Source organism: Macrotis lagotis, chromosome X, assembly GCF_037893015.1.
Source record: "Macrotis lagotis isolate mMagLag1 chromosome X, bilby.v1.9.chrom.fasta, whole genome shotgun sequence".
Classification (NCBI taxonomy): domain Eukaryota; kingdom Metazoa; phylum Chordata; class Mammalia; order Peramelemorphia; family Peramelidae; genus Macrotis; species Macrotis lagotis.
In genome coordinates, this window is record NC_133666.1 from 657,527,974 (window position 1) to 657,547,689 (window position 19,716).

At 38.8% G+C, this 19,716-nt stretch overlaps 1 protein-coding gene across 1 annotated transcript in view; it reads left to right on the forward strand.

Moving 5' to 3' along the window:
• GALNT9 (polypeptide N-acetylgalactosaminyltransferase 9) overlaps nt 1–19,716 on the forward strand; it is a 303,470-nt gene that overhangs the window by 156,796 nt on the left and 126,958 nt on the right. The window contains exon 5 of the mRNA XM_074200460.1: nt 6,965–7,162. Within this exon, the coding sequence (XP_074056561.1) occupies nt 6,965–7,162 (198 nt within the window). The remainder of the gene's footprint in view (nt 1–6,964; nt 7,163–19,716) is intronic.

The window sequence follows — 19,716 nt, forward strand, 5'->3', positions numbered from 1 at the left end:
TTCCCCAAGAAAACCCCAAATGGCCTCATGAACAGTTGAATACAACTGAAACAATTAAACAGCAACAACGGATAGCATTTACATTATATTGCTGATGAAATTTGTCCTTTCTCAAAGAAGACCATGACATCAGGGAGGTGATGCCATGACAAGCAAGTGAATTGGATTTGAGTGAGGGGATGCTGTGCTAAGTCACCAACCTCCCTTTCTCCTCCAGAGCCTCCTGGGTCCAGTGGCCAGATATGGATCAGGATAATTGATCCTCACAACCCTGGGAGATAGGTGTTTTTTAAATGTCTCTATTTTACAATCGGGGAAACTAAGGTAGACAGAGATTAAGTGACTTGCACAGGGACACACTGCTAAGTCTTCTCCAACTTGTCTTAATTCTAGTGCCTTCCTCTGTTAATTTTTCCTATTTATCCTATGGATTGCGTACTTTGTATTCATTTGTTTGCATGTTATCTCCCCTAGCAGATAAGATCCTTGAGATCTGGGAATACTTTTTTGCCTCTTTTTGTATTCCCAGCCCCCATAGCTTTGCATAGTGCCTGTGCATAGGCACTTAATTTGATTGATTGAAATTCCGAAGCTGGATTTGAACTGAAGTCTTCCTTACTCTAGCTTTATCCCCTGAACTACCAGTCTCATACTTGAAGACAACTCTCATGTCCCTGAATCTTTTCTTCTCTAGGCTCTATATCCTCAAGCAGACCTACTGAGGCACAATCTGAAGACTCCCCCCCCCTCACCATTATGCTTTTCCCTTTTCCAGTTTTTCAATGTCCTTAAAACCCAAATGTGCTCTTGATAATATCCCCAAGGCCAAAGCTAGCTCAGTTTGCCATTTATCAAAATGAGGGTGAGCCCTGCTCTAATTACCTGCCTCACAAGACTGTTAAGAGAAAAATTGTAAATTGTCAAGCTACTATATTCTAGACATGTGCATCCCTATCAGCAGCCTTTTCTTTTTTAGTCAAATAATAAATATTTTGAGGTCTTGGAATGGGAGATACACAGTTGAATAATCATAGAATCTCAGGGTGCAAAGATATCTCAAGAGATCATTTTGTTCAACTTGCCCCTGGCTATGAATCTCCCATAGCTAGAATTTACACAGAACTTTTTAAGTTTTGCAAAATGCTCTTTATACATCATCTCATTTGATCCTCACAGGGTGAGGTGGGTGCTCTTATTATCCATATTTACAGAGGAGGAAACTGTGATTAAGTGATTTGCCCAGGGTCACAGGAAACAGGAGTCTCAGGTTGGATTCAAACTCAGATTTCCCTGATTCCTATATTCTAGCCACCTCATTGACAAGGGCTCTACCAAATCTTCACCAAGCGTCACCTAGCCTCACTTTGAAGACCCTCTCCTGAGAGGGAGCTGCTCACCACCCTTCAAAGCAAGCCAGGCACTTGTACCAAGTTCTGATTGTTTGATAGGTAGGTGTTTTTGTTACCTTCAGGTCAATTTTCGCCCTCTCTCACTTCCACACATCGACATTGTGGACTAAATGGAACAAATGTTACCCTTACTTATGAGACAATCCTTTCAAATATGTGGAAGATTTTCTCATACTACCCTCTCTATCCACTAGTAACACATTGGTCCTGGTTTCAAAGAACCCTCAATCTCATTTGAAAGACACAGAGATAAATAATTTAGAAAAAAGGGGAACTGAACTCTGTGTGGAACTAGACCTATCAATACAAATCTGGCTATAGGAAGGAAAGAAACAACCATTTATTAAGTGCCAACTTGGCAAAGTAGCGGGCAGATGGGTTAAGTGCTTTATAAATTTTACCTCATTTGTTCCTCATGACAACCCTGGAAGATAGGGCCTCTGATTACTCCCTTTTTACACTTGAGGAAACTGAGGCAAAGAGGTTGAGACTTGCCCAGGGTCATTCAGTCAGTATTTGTCAGAGATGAGACCAGACCCAGGTCCTTTTGACTGACACTAGCTTTCTATCCACTCACTACACACTACAAATTACCTCAAGTTCAATTTCAGAAGTACCTTAGACATGGTACAAAGATATAAGATTTAAGAGGAACAGAAGCTGATTTCTGGCTGTTTATCAGAGAAGGATTCATAGCCAAGGTTTTAATAAGAAGCAACAAGAGACAGTAGAAAGAGAGTTGGCTTTAGAATCATAGGTTCTGGGCTCAAATCTTGCCTTGTTTCCTATGTTTGTAAGCCTGGGAAGATTATCAAATTTCCCTGAGCTTCAGTTTCCTCATCTATAATTTCAGAAGGTTAGAATAGAGGGACCTATGATATCCTTTCTAGACACAGACTAACACATAAATTCACCAACATATACATATGTATCTCAAATCATATGATATGTACATAACATATTTACACTTAAATAATGCACACTTTTTACATTCATAGGTTTGGAGAAAGGGCAGCTTGGTGGTGCAATTACCAGAGAACTGGCCCTGGAGGCAGGAGGAACTGAGTTCAAATCAACCTTAGATACCTGACACATTAGTTGTATGACCTTGGGCAAGTCACTTAACCCTGAATGGCTCTAAAGGAGAAAGTGAGGCTGGTGACTTAGCCCAGTCTGCCCCCTACCTCACTCAAATCCAATTTATATGCTTGTCATGGCATCACATTGCTGATGTCATGGTCTTCAACACTGAAGAGCAACAAATGATTATCCTGTAATTTATCTATATCTGTGAGTAAATAATATATAGTTTCTTCCATTGGGCTATAAGCTACTTAAGGGCAAAGAATATCTTCACCATCATATTTGGAACTTTAGCCCTTAGACAGAGCTTAGTATTTTTAAAATGTTTAATGCTTTAATAAATTCAAATATGTTTATTATCAATTAATGTATAATTAATTATTATTTTGATATTATGCATAATATATTCTAGACACAGCATCCCTGAAGCCAAGTCCATGATTTATTGAACCTTTCAGAGCCTCAGTCTGCCATTTATCAAAATGAAGTTGAGGCCTATACTCATTACCTGCCTCCCAGTACTATTAAGAAATTATTTAAAAATTAATTGTTATTTAATTAATTGTAAATAATTAAGTGCATTTCAGACCTGTAAGACCTTCTTTGTGAAGGTAACAAAATGGGAGAAAGAATATCAAATTCCAGGAAAAGCCAATAGGTCAATTTGACTAAAATGGAGAATGCATGAAACAGGGAGTAATGAGAAATTATTCCATAAAGGAGGGCTGGAGTCAGACTCTGGAGAGTTTTATATGTCAGACTGAGAGGTATGTACTGTAATCTGGAAATAGGGAACTAATGAAGATGTTTGAACAGAAAGGTAACCTAACGAGACTTAAATTTCAGGAATATTTCCTTAGCAGCTGAATAGAGTGAGATCAAAGAATGGAGAGACAGGAAGCAAAAAGACCAATAAGTAAGTTAGAGCATTAGTTCATGAACAAAGTGACAAGACCCTGGAATAAGAGGCTTTAAAAAAGGGAACTGGAGAGAAAGGAGAAACATTTTCCTTCCTTCCTTTTTTTCTTCCTTCCTTCCTCCTTTTTCTCTCTTCTTCCTTTTCCTTTTTTCTCCCTTCTTCCTTATTTCCTCCTTCCCTTCTCTTCCTTCCTTCCTTCCTTCCTTCTTTTCTTTCTTTCTTTCTTTCTTTCTTTCTTTCTTTCTTTCTTTCTTTCTTTCTTTCTTCCTTTCTTTCTTTCTTTCTTTCTTTCCTTCCTTCCTTCCTTCCTTCCTTCCTTCCTTCCTTCCTTCCTTCCTTCCTTCCTTCCTTCCTTCCTTCCTCTCTTTCCTTCTTTCTTCTCTTTTTTGTACAGGTGGGAGACTATGAGTGTGAAACACCATTTATAATGTTAGCCTTGATGCATTGCTTCCTTTACTGAGCTGTTTTTACAAGGCAAGGAGGACAGAAGGAGGGCTATTGTTGGATATGAATGTTATATAAAACCAAATTTTATGAAAAATGATAATATCAAACATTTATATCATACTTTAAAGTTGGCAAAGTTTTTTGCACACATTATCTCATTTAATTCTTGGTTGGATTTTAAAATAATTCTAACCCCTTTTCCAAAGTTCATTAGTATGGAATTCTCTCCTTATTGGTGGAGATTAATTCCCCATAGGGCATTTGTTGGGCAGAGTTAGTGAGACTGGAAGAGCTCCAGTCTTCTTCAGTCCACTTTGGGACTCTTCAAGTTTCTAGTCCTTTCTAGTTTTTCTCATCTCTAGCTTCAAGAAGGAAGATGGATAAGACCAACCCTCCTTCAGGGTACTGAAGGAAAAAGACTCTGGGAAAACATGGGAGGAACTGGAAGTCTCCATCATGCCTCTATCCTCATCTTGCTACACTCAAGACTTTGGGGATTTTCCCCTTTTGGTGAGATCCTGGACTCACTTTCTTGGCTGAATTGAGTTATCTCACTCCCAATGAAGAGTTCCTTCACTCTATATTATCTGATATATATTTTCCTACACATAACTTCTCTGATTTCTATTTTCCTACCATTTTGGATAAATAAGTTTTCTTTGTGTAATTCAAAGGGAGCAGAGTAGACCTCTCTGGACTTCCTCCACCCACTTCCCCTATACTTCTCCAAGAAGATTTTCATTATTACCAGGAAGAAGAATCAGTAGTTGGGGACAGAGGCCACTCTGTTCTCAGAGAGAAGGGGTACAAAGCTAAAATTTTATCTTCTTCTTTAAATATTATTCTGGAGGGGCAGCTAGGTGGTGTAGTGGATAAAGCACAGGCCTTGGAGTCAGGAGTATCTGGGTTCAAATCCAGTCTCAGACACTTAATAATTACCTAGCTGTGTGGCCTTGGGCAAGCCACTTAACCCCATTTGCCTTGCAAAAACCTAAAAAAATAAAATAAAATAAAATAAATATTATCCCAGGGAATATGATTGGGTTCAATCTAACGTCTTATCATTTGCCAAGTGATTTATCCAAGACTAGTTCTCTTTCCCACCAATTCCACAATGAACACACATAGTAAATAGCAAAGAAATCTATTTATCCAATTTGGAAGTAATTTGATAATGAGAGAATGCAAACATAAGAGAATATATATCAAATAACATAACTGAGAGTCCAAGATCTCATTCAAAGGAAAAAGTTGCAAACTGATAGGAACATGATGGAGAATGATAGTTCCTCCTTTGTTTTCCCTGAGTCTTTTACTTCAGCAACCTGAAGTGAGGTTTGTCTTGTTCATCTTTCTTCTCAAAGTAGGAAGTCAGAAATGCCAGAAGGGACTAGACACTTGCAGAGTCCCAAAAATGGACTGACTAAGGAATATTGGAGCTCTTGCCAACTCTGCCCCACAAATTCCCCACACAATTGATCTCCATCAATAAGGAGAGAGTCCCATACCAATGAGTTTTGAGAAAGAGGTTACACAAGATTTTAGGAAGGAAGGAGAAAGAGGAAATTTTCAATCTGCCAGGGAAGATGGCTAACTATATACTGCCTTGGGGTGAACTCCTTTTGAATTTAAGCCCTGGAGTCTTAATTAAAACTCTTCATTGGAGCTACCTGGATTTCTCCCCCCAATTAAGTCTGATTTCCTGGTAACCATCCTCAGGAAAAGATGTTGTATTCAAGTATGATTTGCAGAAAGGGCTAGGGGCAAGTGGGGACAATTTAATGAGATGATTGCCTTGAGCTAGCTGGCTGGCTGGTGAGGAAAAACTGCCCTAACTCATAGAATTCCCCAGTTATTCAGGGTTAAGTTGTGCCAGTTAAAGGAATGGGCCCATATTCCCTGACTGTGGGGCACTGGATGACTGGCTCCTCATCTGCCTTCAGACAGGTAGGTCCAGGCCAATGCACATATCACACAAGTGCAAGGAGAGCCCTGAGATGATTCATCTTCCTGAATGGTCCAATGGACTCCCTTAAGGAGTCCCTCCCTTCAAGTGTCTCTGCTCTGCAATCCTGTTGGGGAATTGCTGAATAGTGATGGTATAGTGTGTTATAATAGGGAGTTAAGTAAAGTATGCCTACGCTGGGAATGATAGTGTCAGAGAGAATAGAAATGTCATTCTCCCACCTCTATGTAGTTAGAGGGAATACTGACTGAGATTATCAGCCCTACGTCTCTTGTTTGTAATGAAGATACAGCCCAGAGGATAGCCAGAATCCTCAAGGAGGGTTTAGTGTTTTCTGTATCAAGGATTGGGGAGGGGATCCACTTGTGCCATGGGTTCTGTAAAGGCTTGTGCTTGTCCTCTCTGAACCTAGAAGTAGGATATAGTCTAAGTGCGGAAAAGGGGAAGGACAATGACTTAGACCATTAGGGAATCATCTTCCTTTCCTCCTTCCCTTTATCCTTCCCTTCCTCTTTCATTCTGAGAATATGTATCAGAGACCTAAAAAGAGTTACAATACATAGTTACAAATATATGTGCATATGAGGTAAATATTTATTATATATATATATATATATATATAGACATCTCTTTATGGAAGGAGGGAGAGTGACTATAACTTCATTGATAAGGGAAATATCTGGTATAAAAATTCCTTCTACCCATGTAGTTTTCCAGTGTGAGCTCCCATCACTGATAAAATCATGGAAAAATGTGATTAGAGATTCTGGTGAAGAGTTCCCTTCTCCCACACAGCTCAGAACCTTAACATCTTAGACTTTGAGATGATAAGCTTCTTATTGAATTGCTTAGAGTACTGGGAAAATCTTAACCCAGAATCACACTGTCAGCCTGTGTCAGAAACAAGACTCGAACCCAGGTCTTCTTGGTCAGCTCTCCTATCTACGTTGCTGCTCAGAGACATCTCACAACTTCAAACTCCCTAAAGGAAGAGTATACTTCCTTCCTTCATCACCCTCTGGGGAAGCCACAACAGATAGCAGCCATGGTCTGATCTAGCCTGTTTTACAATATACCTGGCTTAGGGGTCTGTTTTGGGGGCTCCCAAAGTGATCCCTCTTGGGCTTTTGTTTCTTTCAGGGCAGAGCCAGCCCTAACCCGCATCAAAGAGGACCGAAGGAGAATAATCTTGCCCGCCATTGACAACATCAAGTACAATACTTTCGAGGTACAGCAATACGCCAATGCTGCCCATGGCTACAACTGGGGTCTCTGGTGCATGTACATCATCCCGCCTCAGGACTGGCTGGACCGAGGGGATGAGTCTGCGCCTATCCGGTGAGTCCAGGTGGGGCATTCGATAGCCTTCTAAGAGTTCACAGAATTTTTTTTGGAGGCAATCAAGCTTAAGTGATTTACTCAGGGATACACATCTAGCAGGTATCTTAGTCAAAATTTGAACTCAGATCTTCCGGTCTCAAGGCCCAGCATTCCATCCCCTGCTCCATTCAGCTGCCTGAAATGTTACTGGCTTTGCAATAAAACTTCTGTGAAAACTCATTCATGGCAAGGAAGTAAGCTGATTACCCCCCCCCCAAAGGCTTATTGGAAGAGGGGAAGGAGAGTTTGAATAAAGTTATCTTTTCCTCTCACAGTGGAACTTACTTATCTGATCATAAAATGCAGGTTTTGATATTTGAAAATCTTATAACAAACAAAGGAAAATGAGAAATGGTATCCATTTTTTCATTTATGTCTGACTCTTAGTGACCTCATTTCTAGTTTTCTTGGTAGAGATACTGGAGTGGAATGCCAGTTCATTTTTTTAGATGAAGAAACTTAGGCAGAGTCAAGTGACTTGCCCAGGGTCACCCAGCTAGTAAGTATTTGAGGCCAGAGTTGAATTCAGGAAGGTGAGTCTTCCTGACTCTGACCTTGAGTTTGATCCACTGTACCCAACCTGGCAGACTTTAGCAAAAACTTGGTGATTGACAGCAGGGAAGCCATCATCTTCCACAGGTCCACAGAGCCTTTTCCCATTTTAAGGAAGAAACAAGGTCTTGGTGAGGAACAGGAAGTTTCCAGGCAAGGAGAAGGAATTCAATAAACATTTAAGTCCATCTGACTATTAGTACAATGTCTGATAGGGAATTACAAAGACAAAAATGAAATAGTGATTGTCCTCAAAGAGCTTATAATCAACCTAGGGAAAAATAATACATATCCAGATGAGTAAATGCAAATTATATATGAGTGGATGGGGTCTAAAAACTGGGAACTCTTCTTAAAAGGCTCCATTTAGGAAGTGGTACCAGAACTGAACCTTCAAGGAAGCTTTGGATTCCATGAGGCAGAGGGGAGAACAGGGAGCATTCCAGACATAGAAGTGGAAGATGAGCCATCATGTCACAGGAGCAATGAGAGTGTACAAAGGGTACTGTGTACAAAAAAAATTGAAAGGTAGATTGGAATTAGGTTATAAAAAGCTTCACATGCCAGGGACAACAAGAAGCTGTTGATTACTCAAGAGAGTTTTATGATTGGCTCTGTGCTTTATTAATATCATTTTGGTGGCTGTTGTAGAAGATGGACTGGAGAGGGGAGAGACTTTTTAAAAACAATATTTTGTTTTTTCCCAGTTACATGTAAATATAATTTTAACATTAATTTAAAAAAATTTTAGTTTCAGTTTTCTCTATTTTCCCTCCCTGATATGGTAAGCAATTTGATATAGATTATATATGATCAATCATGCAAAACCATTCTTGCACACTTCAAGCCCTTCACAACCTGATTCCAAATTTGTCATGTTGTGAAAAAAAAGACAGAACAAAAGAACACACACACACACACAAATACAGAAAGTGAAAAAAAAAGTATGCTTTGACTCAATCAATTCTTACTCTGGGGGGCCAGTGCAGTAGTAGGTGGAATGTTTTATCATGAGTCCTTTGGAATTGTCTTGGATTATTGTATTGCTGAGAAGAGTTATGTCATTCACAGTTGATCATCTTATAGTATTGCGACTACTGTGCACAGCAATCTCCTTGTTCTTCTTACTTTACTTTGCATCAGTTCATATGTCTTTCCCTATTTTTCTGAAGTCTGCCTGTTCATCATTCCTTATAGCACAGTAGTATTCCATTATAATCTTATACTACAACTTGTGCAGCCATGAGGAGTGAGGCTTGAATCATGGAGACAAAATTCCAGATGAAGAATGACAAATACTTGAATTAGGTTGATCACCATAGGAATAGATGGAAGGGGAAAATGCAAAATACCTTGGTGGAGGCAAAATTGACAAGACCTGGCAACTGATTGAAAATGTAGACAATAAGGAATCAAGGATGACACAAAAATTGTGAACCTAAATGACTAGAAGGATGACCTTAAGAGATATAGGGAAGGGAGTAGCTAGGTGGTGCAGTGGATAGACCACCTGCCCTGGAGTCAGGAGGACCTGAGATCAAATCCAACCTCAGACCCTTAATACTTACCAGCTGGGTGACCTTGCCCTATCAAAAAAAGAGATATAGGGAAATTAGAAAGAGAAATGAATCTGAGGAATGTAAATAATAAGTTCTGTTTGGAGGTATGCTATGTTTGAGATTTCTATAGAATCACTCAGAGCAAATATATAAAATGCACTCATCAATGTGGGCCTGAAGCTCAGGGAAAGATATGAGGCTTGGATGGATAGACTTGAAAATCATCTGCATAGAGTTAATAGTCAAACCCTTGGAAGACAATAATATTCCTAAGAAAGAGTACATAGAGAAGTGAAGGTCAAAGATGACTTAGAAGGTAGATACAACATCAAACAAGGGTTGGGACATTGAATAGCAAAGAAACTGAAAAATAGCCAGATGAGTAGCAGTAAAACTGAGATAAATACTAGCTATGTGAATCTGAGCAAATCACTTTATCCAGTTTGCCTTAGTTTCCTCATCTGTAAAATGAACTAGAGAAGGAAATAGTAAACCACTTTATCTTTGCCAAGAAAACTCCAAATGGGATCACAATGAATTGGACTGAAATAACTGAACAAATGAGCATAATGCCATAAAAATTTGATGGAGGATATTCAGAAGAGAGTGGGGTAGGAAAAGTATGAACATTGTCAAATGCTGTAGAACAGGCAAAAAAAACCCTGTTAGATTTAGCTATTAAAATCTCATTGATAACCTTGAGAGAGCAGTTTCAACTGAGGGAGGGGGATCAGAAGCTAGATTACAAAAGGCTGAGAAATAAGAGAAGAGAAGGGGAAGGAATGAGTTAGAGGCAGCTTTTTCCAGGAGTTTGGTTGTGAAAGGGGAGAGGGATATAGGATGAAAACTTGACAGAGAGGGAAGAATCAGTAAAGATCTTTCTGCTGTAGGAAGGAAGAAACAATCAGACACTGTTCTATGCACAGGGATACAAATAGAAGCCAAAAGCCCAGTCCCTACCCTCAAGGAGCTTACATTCTAATGAAAGAAGGCATTACACAAAAGGGAGCAGGAAAGCTGAGGGCAGGAGTAAGAATGAAGGTACCTGGCTCTAGTGTCAGGGGTGGTGGTGGGATAGAGACATTCCATCTAAGAATTATGTGAAAGAATTAGGGATGTTTCATATGAAGCAGAGAGGATTGGGGGTAGAGGATGAGGTTTGGTTATGCCTTTAACAGAGAAAGAAGCAGTAGGTAGGGAGAGATGGAAGACAGGGGCAGACTATTTGGAATTAACTTCTAGAATCTGTCTCTTATGTTCACATCTCCGAGTTTGGAGGGACACTTGGGGTCATCACTACTCCCTATGTAAATAATACTAGTCAACATGATTGTAGCTTGAAGAGTTAGAACATACTTCACATATGGTATCTCATTTGATCTCAGAGCAGTCTTGTGAGGGAGGTATTAATTATTATTATTGTTATTATTTATTATTATTATTATTACTAACCTCATTTTATAGATGCATATACTGAGGCTAAGCAAAGTTAAATGATATTCTCAGAAAGAGTCACACAGTTAAGAAGTGTCTAAGGTATAATCTAGACTTGAGTCTTTGTGACCACAGGCCCAACACTATCTATTCACTATGCTGCCTCCCAAGTATCCTACAAATGATCATCCTAACTTAGTTCAAAGATTCAAAACTTCCCCCGAAAGTAGCCTATTCTGCTTCAGAAAAATTTTTATAGGTCTTTTCTGACATCAGGTAGTAGATAGCACATTAAATAGAGGGTTGGGCTCAAAGTCGGGAAGATCTGATTTCAAATCCAACCTTAGACATCATTTAACTATGTAACCTGAACAAGCCATTTCATATCCTTTGATTTCCTCATCTATAAAATGGGGATAGTTATAACAACTACATCACTGGGTTATTATAAAAATAAAATGTGAAATTTATAGTTTTTTAAATCTTAAAACATATAAATGTTACATTATGATGATTATTATCTTAGATATTATAAATATATTCTTATAATCATTGCACATTATTTTGATAATTTTCATTTTTCTTTTATTAATAATTATAAATAGTAATTCATTATTATAAGTGAATATGTTATAAATGCCAAGTTATTTTTTAATCTTATTATTATATTAAACTTAACATTTACCTTTTTGCAATTTCCATTTTCCTCAGATCTATTTTCTGAGGCCAAACAGAACCCATCTAATCCCTCTCACAAGTAACAGTTTTTCAAACACTTAAGAGTTAGCAATCCAGTCTCTTTCCTGCCCCTATCCCACTCTACCCAAGCCCCTTCTGCTTCAGGCTAACCATTCCTAGTTTTCTTCCAATAAGTCTTATGTGAGATGATCTTCAAGTCCTTCACCATCCCAAATCCTCCTCTGTATTCTCTTTAGTCTATCAGTGTTCTTCCCAAAGAGCGGAACCCAGAACTAGATACAAAAGTCTGGGTATAGCCTGACTGAGGCAGGAGAAAACAAGAAACCAACCTACTCCTGGATACTTTGCCTCTTAATGTTGATTCAGGGTTATGCTTGCAATATATTAAAATCCAGGAATCTTTTTCAGACAAATTATTGTCTAACCATATCTCTCCTACTTAGTACTTAGGAAGTTGACCTTTTGAACTCAAACATAAAACCTTGCATTTCTTCCTATTAAAAATCATCTTATTAGATTCAGTTCACAGTTCTGGTGTGTCAAGAGCTTTTTGCAATTTTACTTTTTTAATTAAGTGGAGATAACTCATTTTCCCTTGTGTTTCATCTCACTGTTCCACTATCTCTCTCTTTCTCTTTCTTTGTCTATAGTTCACAATACTTAAGTGTTTTTCTTTCTCTCTCATATTGTTATTATTTTTGGAGAAACATCAAAGTGATTTGCCATTTCCTTCTCCAGTTCATTTTTATGGACAAGGAAACTGAGGCAAACAGGATTAAGGGATTTACCCAAGGTCACACAGATAGTAAGTGTCTGAAGTCAGATTTGAACTCACGAAGATGAGTCCTCTTTGCTTCAGGAGCCATCACCTAGCCTCTCTCTCTCTTTCTCATATAGAGGCTATTAAAATGATAAAGCTATTCAAATTAAAATAAAAAGCCATTAAAGTTATAAGTTATACTTTATCTTCAGTTCATTCTGTCTATATCTTGTATATTCAAAGTTATTTTCCTGTATCCCCATTAAACCACAAGCCTCTTGAAAGCAGAGACTGGCTCTTGTCTGTCTTAGAATCCTTAGTGTTTAGCACAGTATCTTCATATGAATGGTGTTTACTATGTTTTTATTGACCCACATAGCTTTTGGAACACTGTATATATGTGTGCCTATGTATGAATATACACACATATTATACATAATATATAAACATGTATGTTCATTATTGAATACACACATAAAATGTGTAAATAAATATATATGAGATCACTGAATATATTAAAATATAATCACACTAAATATATGATATATATAATCAAACTCCCAATCTCCTAAGTTTAAATATCAAGAATATTGATGTTTAAGAGTAATATAAGAATATATTGATTATATTCTTCATTCTTTATTTTATTAATGGTATAGCAAACCATGCAACAAAGATACAAATGATTTACAATATGTTAGCTGTGAGCATCAGATCATGGCCAAAATTGTTTTTAATCATCACTACAACTGCTTTTTCAATTCTGGAAGCACAGTCCCACCATTCATTTCCCTCAGGATACTAATTAGAGTTCTTTCTCAAGAATTCTCTTCTTGTTTCATTATAAGATAAGGATTAAAGCTCATTCTCTCAGGAAATGTTCTCTTAATCCTTTTTCTTGGTCTTTTCACATTCTCTCTTCAGCCATCACAATTAAATCTCTCTAGAATGACAGTTAAGCTATTAGACTCTTAAGGTTTGATTCCATTTTAAGGATATAAGAATAGAACCTACAGTCCCTGTGGGATAGGTTATTGAAGCTAATGTTACAATTTCATTCCCGTTGATATTTCAAAACTGTATTTTTAATAAATCTACTTCTATTGCTTACATAATGCAGTTAGATTCTGAAATTTTCAGAATCATAAATCAAGGTCATCCTGTTTCACAGATCCAGATCTGAGGGACCTCAGAAGTTAACTATTCCAACAACCTTGTATTACATATGAGGAAACTGAGACCCACCGAGTAGAGATAAATTGAATCAGATCACATAGGTAATAAGTGGCAAAACCAGGATTTAAACACGGATCCTATTATACCTTCTACTGTGCCCTAATACCAGCCTGAAAGCACCAAAGATAGAATTCTGAAAATGGTATTCTTTGAAGGTAATACTAAGACATGGAGTGATCAGTTTCACATCTCCAGTATTTGGCACCAGCAAGTTAGATTAGCTATGATAGTATATTTTTATATTATATACATAGTTATTTTATACATTTATATATTTAATATATTTTGTATTATTAAATATAAATTTGTTTAAATATATTCATTTAATATCTCATATTCCTGCGCAGCTTAAAAATTACAAGTTAGTATTATTATTCATTTTAGTTGAGGCCCAGAGAGGCAAAGTTACTCCTCCAAACTTTAAGCTACATCAAGTTAGTAGCAGAGCTGATTTGCCCTCATATGAGTGGCATTGTAAAGAACATGTGTGTGTAGACAGAGAGTGGAGATCCAAATCTTGCTTCTGCTACTGTTTATTTAACAATAATAGCTAATATTTAAACAATGCTCCAAGATTTGGAAAGCTTTTTATGTACATTATCTCATTTGATATTCACAACAACCCTGGGAAGTCAACACCATTATTATTTCCATTTTACAAATGAGAAAACTGAAAAGTTAAATGGCTTGTTCAAGGTCATATAGCAGAAGTGGGATTTGAACTCTTGTCAGCCAGTCTCCAAGTACAGTACTCTTAACAGTGAGCCAGAGACTTCTCTGGGTTCATTGTCCTGAATTTCCAAAATGAGAGGTTTGACCAGATGAGCTCTGAGCTCATCCCTCCAGCTCTAAATCTGTGACTTTGAATTTATTATTGTTAAATACATTTATATCTAGGAGAAAATTTAGAATTCACCTAACTTGGAGACAATTAGATGTCACAGTGGATAGAGTGTCAGGTCTGGGATCAGAAAATTCCTTTTTTATGTGTTCCATTCTAGTCTTAAACTCTACTAGCTATGTGACCCTGGACAAATCACTTAACTCTATTTGCCTCATTTTCCTGGTTTATACAATGAGCTGGAGAAGGAAATGGCAAACCACTTCAGTGCCTTTGTCAGAAAAAACAAAACAAAACAAAAAACCCCAAATGGATCTGGGGTTCATGAACTTTTAAAATACATATTTTGATAACTATTTAGATATCCTTTGTTTTCTATGTATTTTGTTATGTGAATTTGGAAACACTATTCTGAGAGGAGAAACAAAGACTTCACCAGACTGTCAAAGGGACCTAAGACACAAAACCTAGGACATCAAGAACCCTAATCTAGGCCTGTCTCTCATTGTACAGACACAGACTCTGACCCAAAGATGTCAAGCAATAATTCAACAATATGGGCAAGTCTATATGCAAGATGCAATGAATTGTCCTAAGTTTGTCATTGTGCCCATGAAGAGTTTTTTTTTTTGTTTATTGAGGAGCAGAGATAACCAGGAGAATTGTTCTTTGAATTTTCATCTATCTTCTCCCCTAGTCTTTGTAAAAGTAGGAATTTCAGCTGGGGCTTAAGTCCTCTATATTGAAACAGGCTATTTGCCTTTTGGCTTCAGGGATTTTATTTTATTACTATTCATTAGGTCCTGAAGTAAAAAAAAAAAAATGATAATGCAAAGAACTTTTAAAGCTTGAACTTAGGAAAAAAGATTTGCCCCAGTAAGGAGGAGGAGGAGGAAAGAAATAGACTAACATTTGGAAGGAGAGAAAGAAAGGCATTAGAGAAAAGGAAGAAGGAGGAGAGAGAAGGAAAAATAGGAAGAGGGAAAAATAGAAAGAAGGAAGAAGGAAGGAGGGGGGAAAGAAAGAGGAAGAAGGAGAGGGAGGGAAAGAGGAAGATGAAAAGGGAGAGGAAACAAGAACTCCTTCTTCCCTTTTAGATTATGGGGGGCAGGGGGTTGCTGCAGGACTAGGCCATTGACAGTCTGGACAGTTTTGAATTTCTCCTTTTGGCTGAAGCGTTAGCAAACATAATTGGTTTATTAGTGAGCCAACAGCACTCAGCGTTCTGGAAAGCTGGGGAGTCCTTCTATTCTCCAATGCTCCTGTGAAAGGACAATTCTGGTCTGGGACTCAAGGTCTGCTCTTCCTTCCTTCTCATCCTCCCCCTCCCCAAGACCTGGTTTGGGGAATGTGACTCTCCAGGGTTTTTCTGGAAGATAAAACTAGGGCTGCAGATTTCTCACCTCTATATGTCTGCCTCCAAATCCCGAGATTGCTCCCTGGCTTGGCTAGATAAGTGAAGGCTGCTGAGGCACAGATAAGAAACACTATCAAACTCTTGGCCAAAAGCCTAGCCTGCACCATCCCTCCCCAAGGGCCCTGGGAAAGCCAAAGCCAACACTACCTGTTCATGCCCAAGGGAGACTGGTTCCTACCATTGACTTGTACTGAAACTACATCAGCCTTAACCTTTACAGGGAGGGGGTAGAAAGAGAAAGTATGGGAGGAGAGAAGGGAGGTAGGACGGAGAAAGAAAAGAGAGAGGGAACAAAGAAAGGGGGAAGTGAGAGAAAATAAGGAAGGAATAAGGGGGGAGAAGAGAAAAAGGGAGTGAAGAGGAATGAGGGGGAAAAGGGAGAGTAAGGGATCAGGAGTAAGGAGTGAAGGGGTAAAGAGAGGACAAGAGAGAAGGGAAAAGGGGCACTAGGAGGAAAGAAGGATTGAGGGAGAAAGAAAGAAAGGGGAATGGGAGAAGAAAAAAGAGAAGAGAAAAAGGGGGAGTAAGAGGTAAAGATGAAAGAGTGAAGGAAAAAAGAAAAGGGGAGTGAAGGGAAAAGGGAGAAGAAGGGAGAGTAAGGAGAAAGAGAAGGGAGTAAGGGGGAAGAGAGGAAGGGCAGATGAGGGAAGAAGAGAAGGATGAGAGAAAGGGGAAAGTGAAGAGGAATGGGGAAACAGACAAATGGAACATTGGGGAAAGAGGCAGTGAGGGGGAAAGAGAGAAAGGGAAGGTGAGGGAAGGAAAAGAAAAGGGAGAAAGGAGGAGTGAAGGGAAAGAGGGAAGAATAAGAAAGAAAGGGGAGGAAGACAAAAGGGGATATTAGGGGGAGAGAGAAAGGAGTGATGGAGAGAGAGTGAGAAAGAAAGGGGTAAGAGATAAAGAGGAGTTGAAAGAAGCGAAGAGAGAAGGGGGTGCTAAAGTGAGAAAGAACATGAGTGATGGGAAAAGAGACATAAAGGGGGAATAAAGGGGGAAAGAGATGGTATGAGAAAGAAGAATGAGAACAAAAGACCAAATTCAAAAAGACATTGAGGGGTAGCTAGGTGGCGCAGTGGATAGAGCACCGGCCCTGGAGTCAGGAGGACCTGAATTCAAATCCAATAATTACCTAACTGTGTGGCCTTGGGCAAGCCACTTAACCCCATTTGCCTTGCAAAACCCTAAAAAAAGACATTGAAAGGAGGATATAAGAGAGGGATGAAAGGGGAAATGTAGAGAAGGAAGAGGGAGGAGGAGAGAGGTTCTTTCTTGGCCCTTCTCTTATTTTTCTACATTCTAATCCATGGTGACTTCCCCAGCTTCCAGCCATGGTCTCTATACAGATGACTCCCAAATCTATATATCTAGCCCTAAAGCATCTTAAATTCCAGACCCAGTTGTCAACTACCTGCTAAACATCTCCACCTAGTCTTACTGTCATTTCAAAATCAACATCTCTGAAACAGAACTTGCTACATTTTCCCCAAACAACCCCTACCCCCTAATTCTTTATGTCTGTCGAGGGTATAAGGTCCTTCCAGTCACCTGGCTTTGTGACTATAGAGTCATCCTTTCTTCTCCCTTACTTCTCCCTATAAATTATGCTTCCTTATTTCCCATCTCTTTCTAGAATTTACTGCCTTTTCAGATAATGCCTCCAAAGCATCCTCTAAAGCACAGCTCAGTTGCTGCCTTCTTTCATGCAACCTTTCCTCATCTCCCTCAGTTGTTACTAACCTCTCAAACTTGAAATGATTTTATGTAACTTTGTTGTATTTATTTATCAATCTCTGTTGCATCATCCACACAAGAGGAATGTAAATTGCTTTAGAGTAGAAATTACTCGTATTACTATATCCTACTTAGCACAAAGGAGGAACTAGGGTTCCCCCTTATTCACTTGGTGAATTGAGAATGTAAGAGAAAGGGGAAGAAGAGAAAGGAGGAGGGGAAAAGAGAGAAAGAGAAAAGGGAAATAAAAAGAGTAGAAAGACACAAAGGGAGGCATTCTAAGAGAAGAAGATAAAGAGGTGAGTGAAGAGGCAAAGGAAGACAAAAGTAGAGGGAGAAAGGAGGAGGAAAAAAGGAAAGCAAAGAGAAAGAAAAAAGAGATAGAGAATAGAGAGATGCAAAGGAAAGCATTCTAAGAGAGAACAGAAGATAAAGAGTGAGTGAAGAGAGGCAGAGGAAGACAAAGAGTGGAGGGAGAAGGGAAGAGGGAAGAGAGAAGAAAAATGGAGAGAAAAAGACAGAAGAGAAAGAAGATAGACAAAGAATGGGGAGAAAAAGAAACAGGGTGGGAAGAGGGAGAAAGGGAGATACATGAGACAGGATGAAACCTAAGGCTCTAAGCCAAATACAGTTTAGCAAAAAAGGATATATAGCCTCCCAAGAAGGGTTAGAGCCCTAAACCAAAATATGAGACCCAGAATCTATCAGTACCTACCCAGTGATTTTTCTCCACAGCCTTTGTAAGGTCATTAAGCTTTTGTGTCCTATTAATGAACCTGAGACATCACTCAGATAGCTCCCACAGGGACCTTCCTGAGCCTTCTAATTCAATTCAACAAACATTTAGTAAGTCACCTTTATATGAAAAATACAGTATACAAAGCTGGAGAGAAGGAACAGAGAAAAGGGGAAATGGAAAGGGAAAAGAAAAAGGAAAGAAAAGGGAAAGGAAAAGGTAAAATAGAAGGGAAAAGAGAAAGTAGAAAGGGAAGGGTAAGGAAAAAAGGAAAAAAGGGGAAGAAAAGGGAAAGAGAAAAGGAATTGGAAAGGAAAAGAAAAAAAGGAAAATAGAAGGGGAAAGGGAAAGTGGAAAGGGAAGGGTAAGGAAAGGAAAGAAAAAAGAAAAGGGAAGGGAGAAGGAAGGGAAGGGAAGGGAAAGGGGAAGGAAAGAGAAGGAAAGTGGAAAGGGAAGGGAAGGGAAAGAGAGGGGGTAAAGAAATGGAAAGAAAAGAAAAAGGAAAGGAAGGGGAAGAGAAAGGAAAGGGAAGGAGAAGGGGAAAAGGAAAGGGAAAGGGGGAAGGAGAAGAGAGAGGGAAAGGAATGGGAAAGGGGAAAGGGAAAGGAAAGAGAAAGGGGAAGAAAAGGAACAGGAAAGGAAAAAGGAAAATCAAAGTTCCTAGAGAATAGGAAAAATTTCTTGTTCTCGTGTCCCCATTACCAAGCACAATGTCTTGCACATAGAACATACTTGATAAACACTCTCTATATCTACCTTGAACCTTCCTAACTGGCATGAGGCATCAGCCCTTGTCATCCAGAGCTGTCAGTTACCAGCCCTTTAATCACAGTGGGTATTTCTGATGCATATAAATGCTGTGCCAGCTGATTCAGCCTCCGTTGCTTTATGAATTTATTTTAAGTTTATTTTGGAGCTCTGAGCAATAATAAAAAAATCATTACTGGCTGTAATAGTCTTGGCAGGGGATTTGGCATTTCAATTCATCAGAGATCACCCTGAGATTATTAAAAAAAAAAAAGAAAAGAGGAACGCCTGTTGTATGTTGATGAAATATAACTTAACCAGTAAAACCCTGCTATTAAAAATCAAAGACAGTATTAAAATTTCATTAGTGTGAGTTTTGCGGCCAAAATCTAATGACAGAACAAATTGGATCCTTGCACAAATAAAAGGGTAATCGCTTTTTAATGCCCCTGTTATTCTTAGACAATTGATGGGCATTTACTCCTGACTTCCCAGTTGTCGGGTACAGAATGGCTTTCCCTAAATTATGGTCAAGACCAATTTTCTGCCATTATTTTCAACATGGAGAGATTTAATGTGGAGAATTGATGAGGGAATTTACAAGACGAGTTGGTCAACACAAATGTATGTCCTCAATGACCACAAGATTGGGGCAGGAGAGAACAGCACAAAAACCAGGGAAGTGATGGAGCTTTGTTCTTTTAGCAACCTCATCACCCTGAGAACCCCAATGTTCCTGGCATGAGCTGGCCATCAACACCAGCTGAATTGCGAATCATTGGTTTGGCTACTGAAGGCCC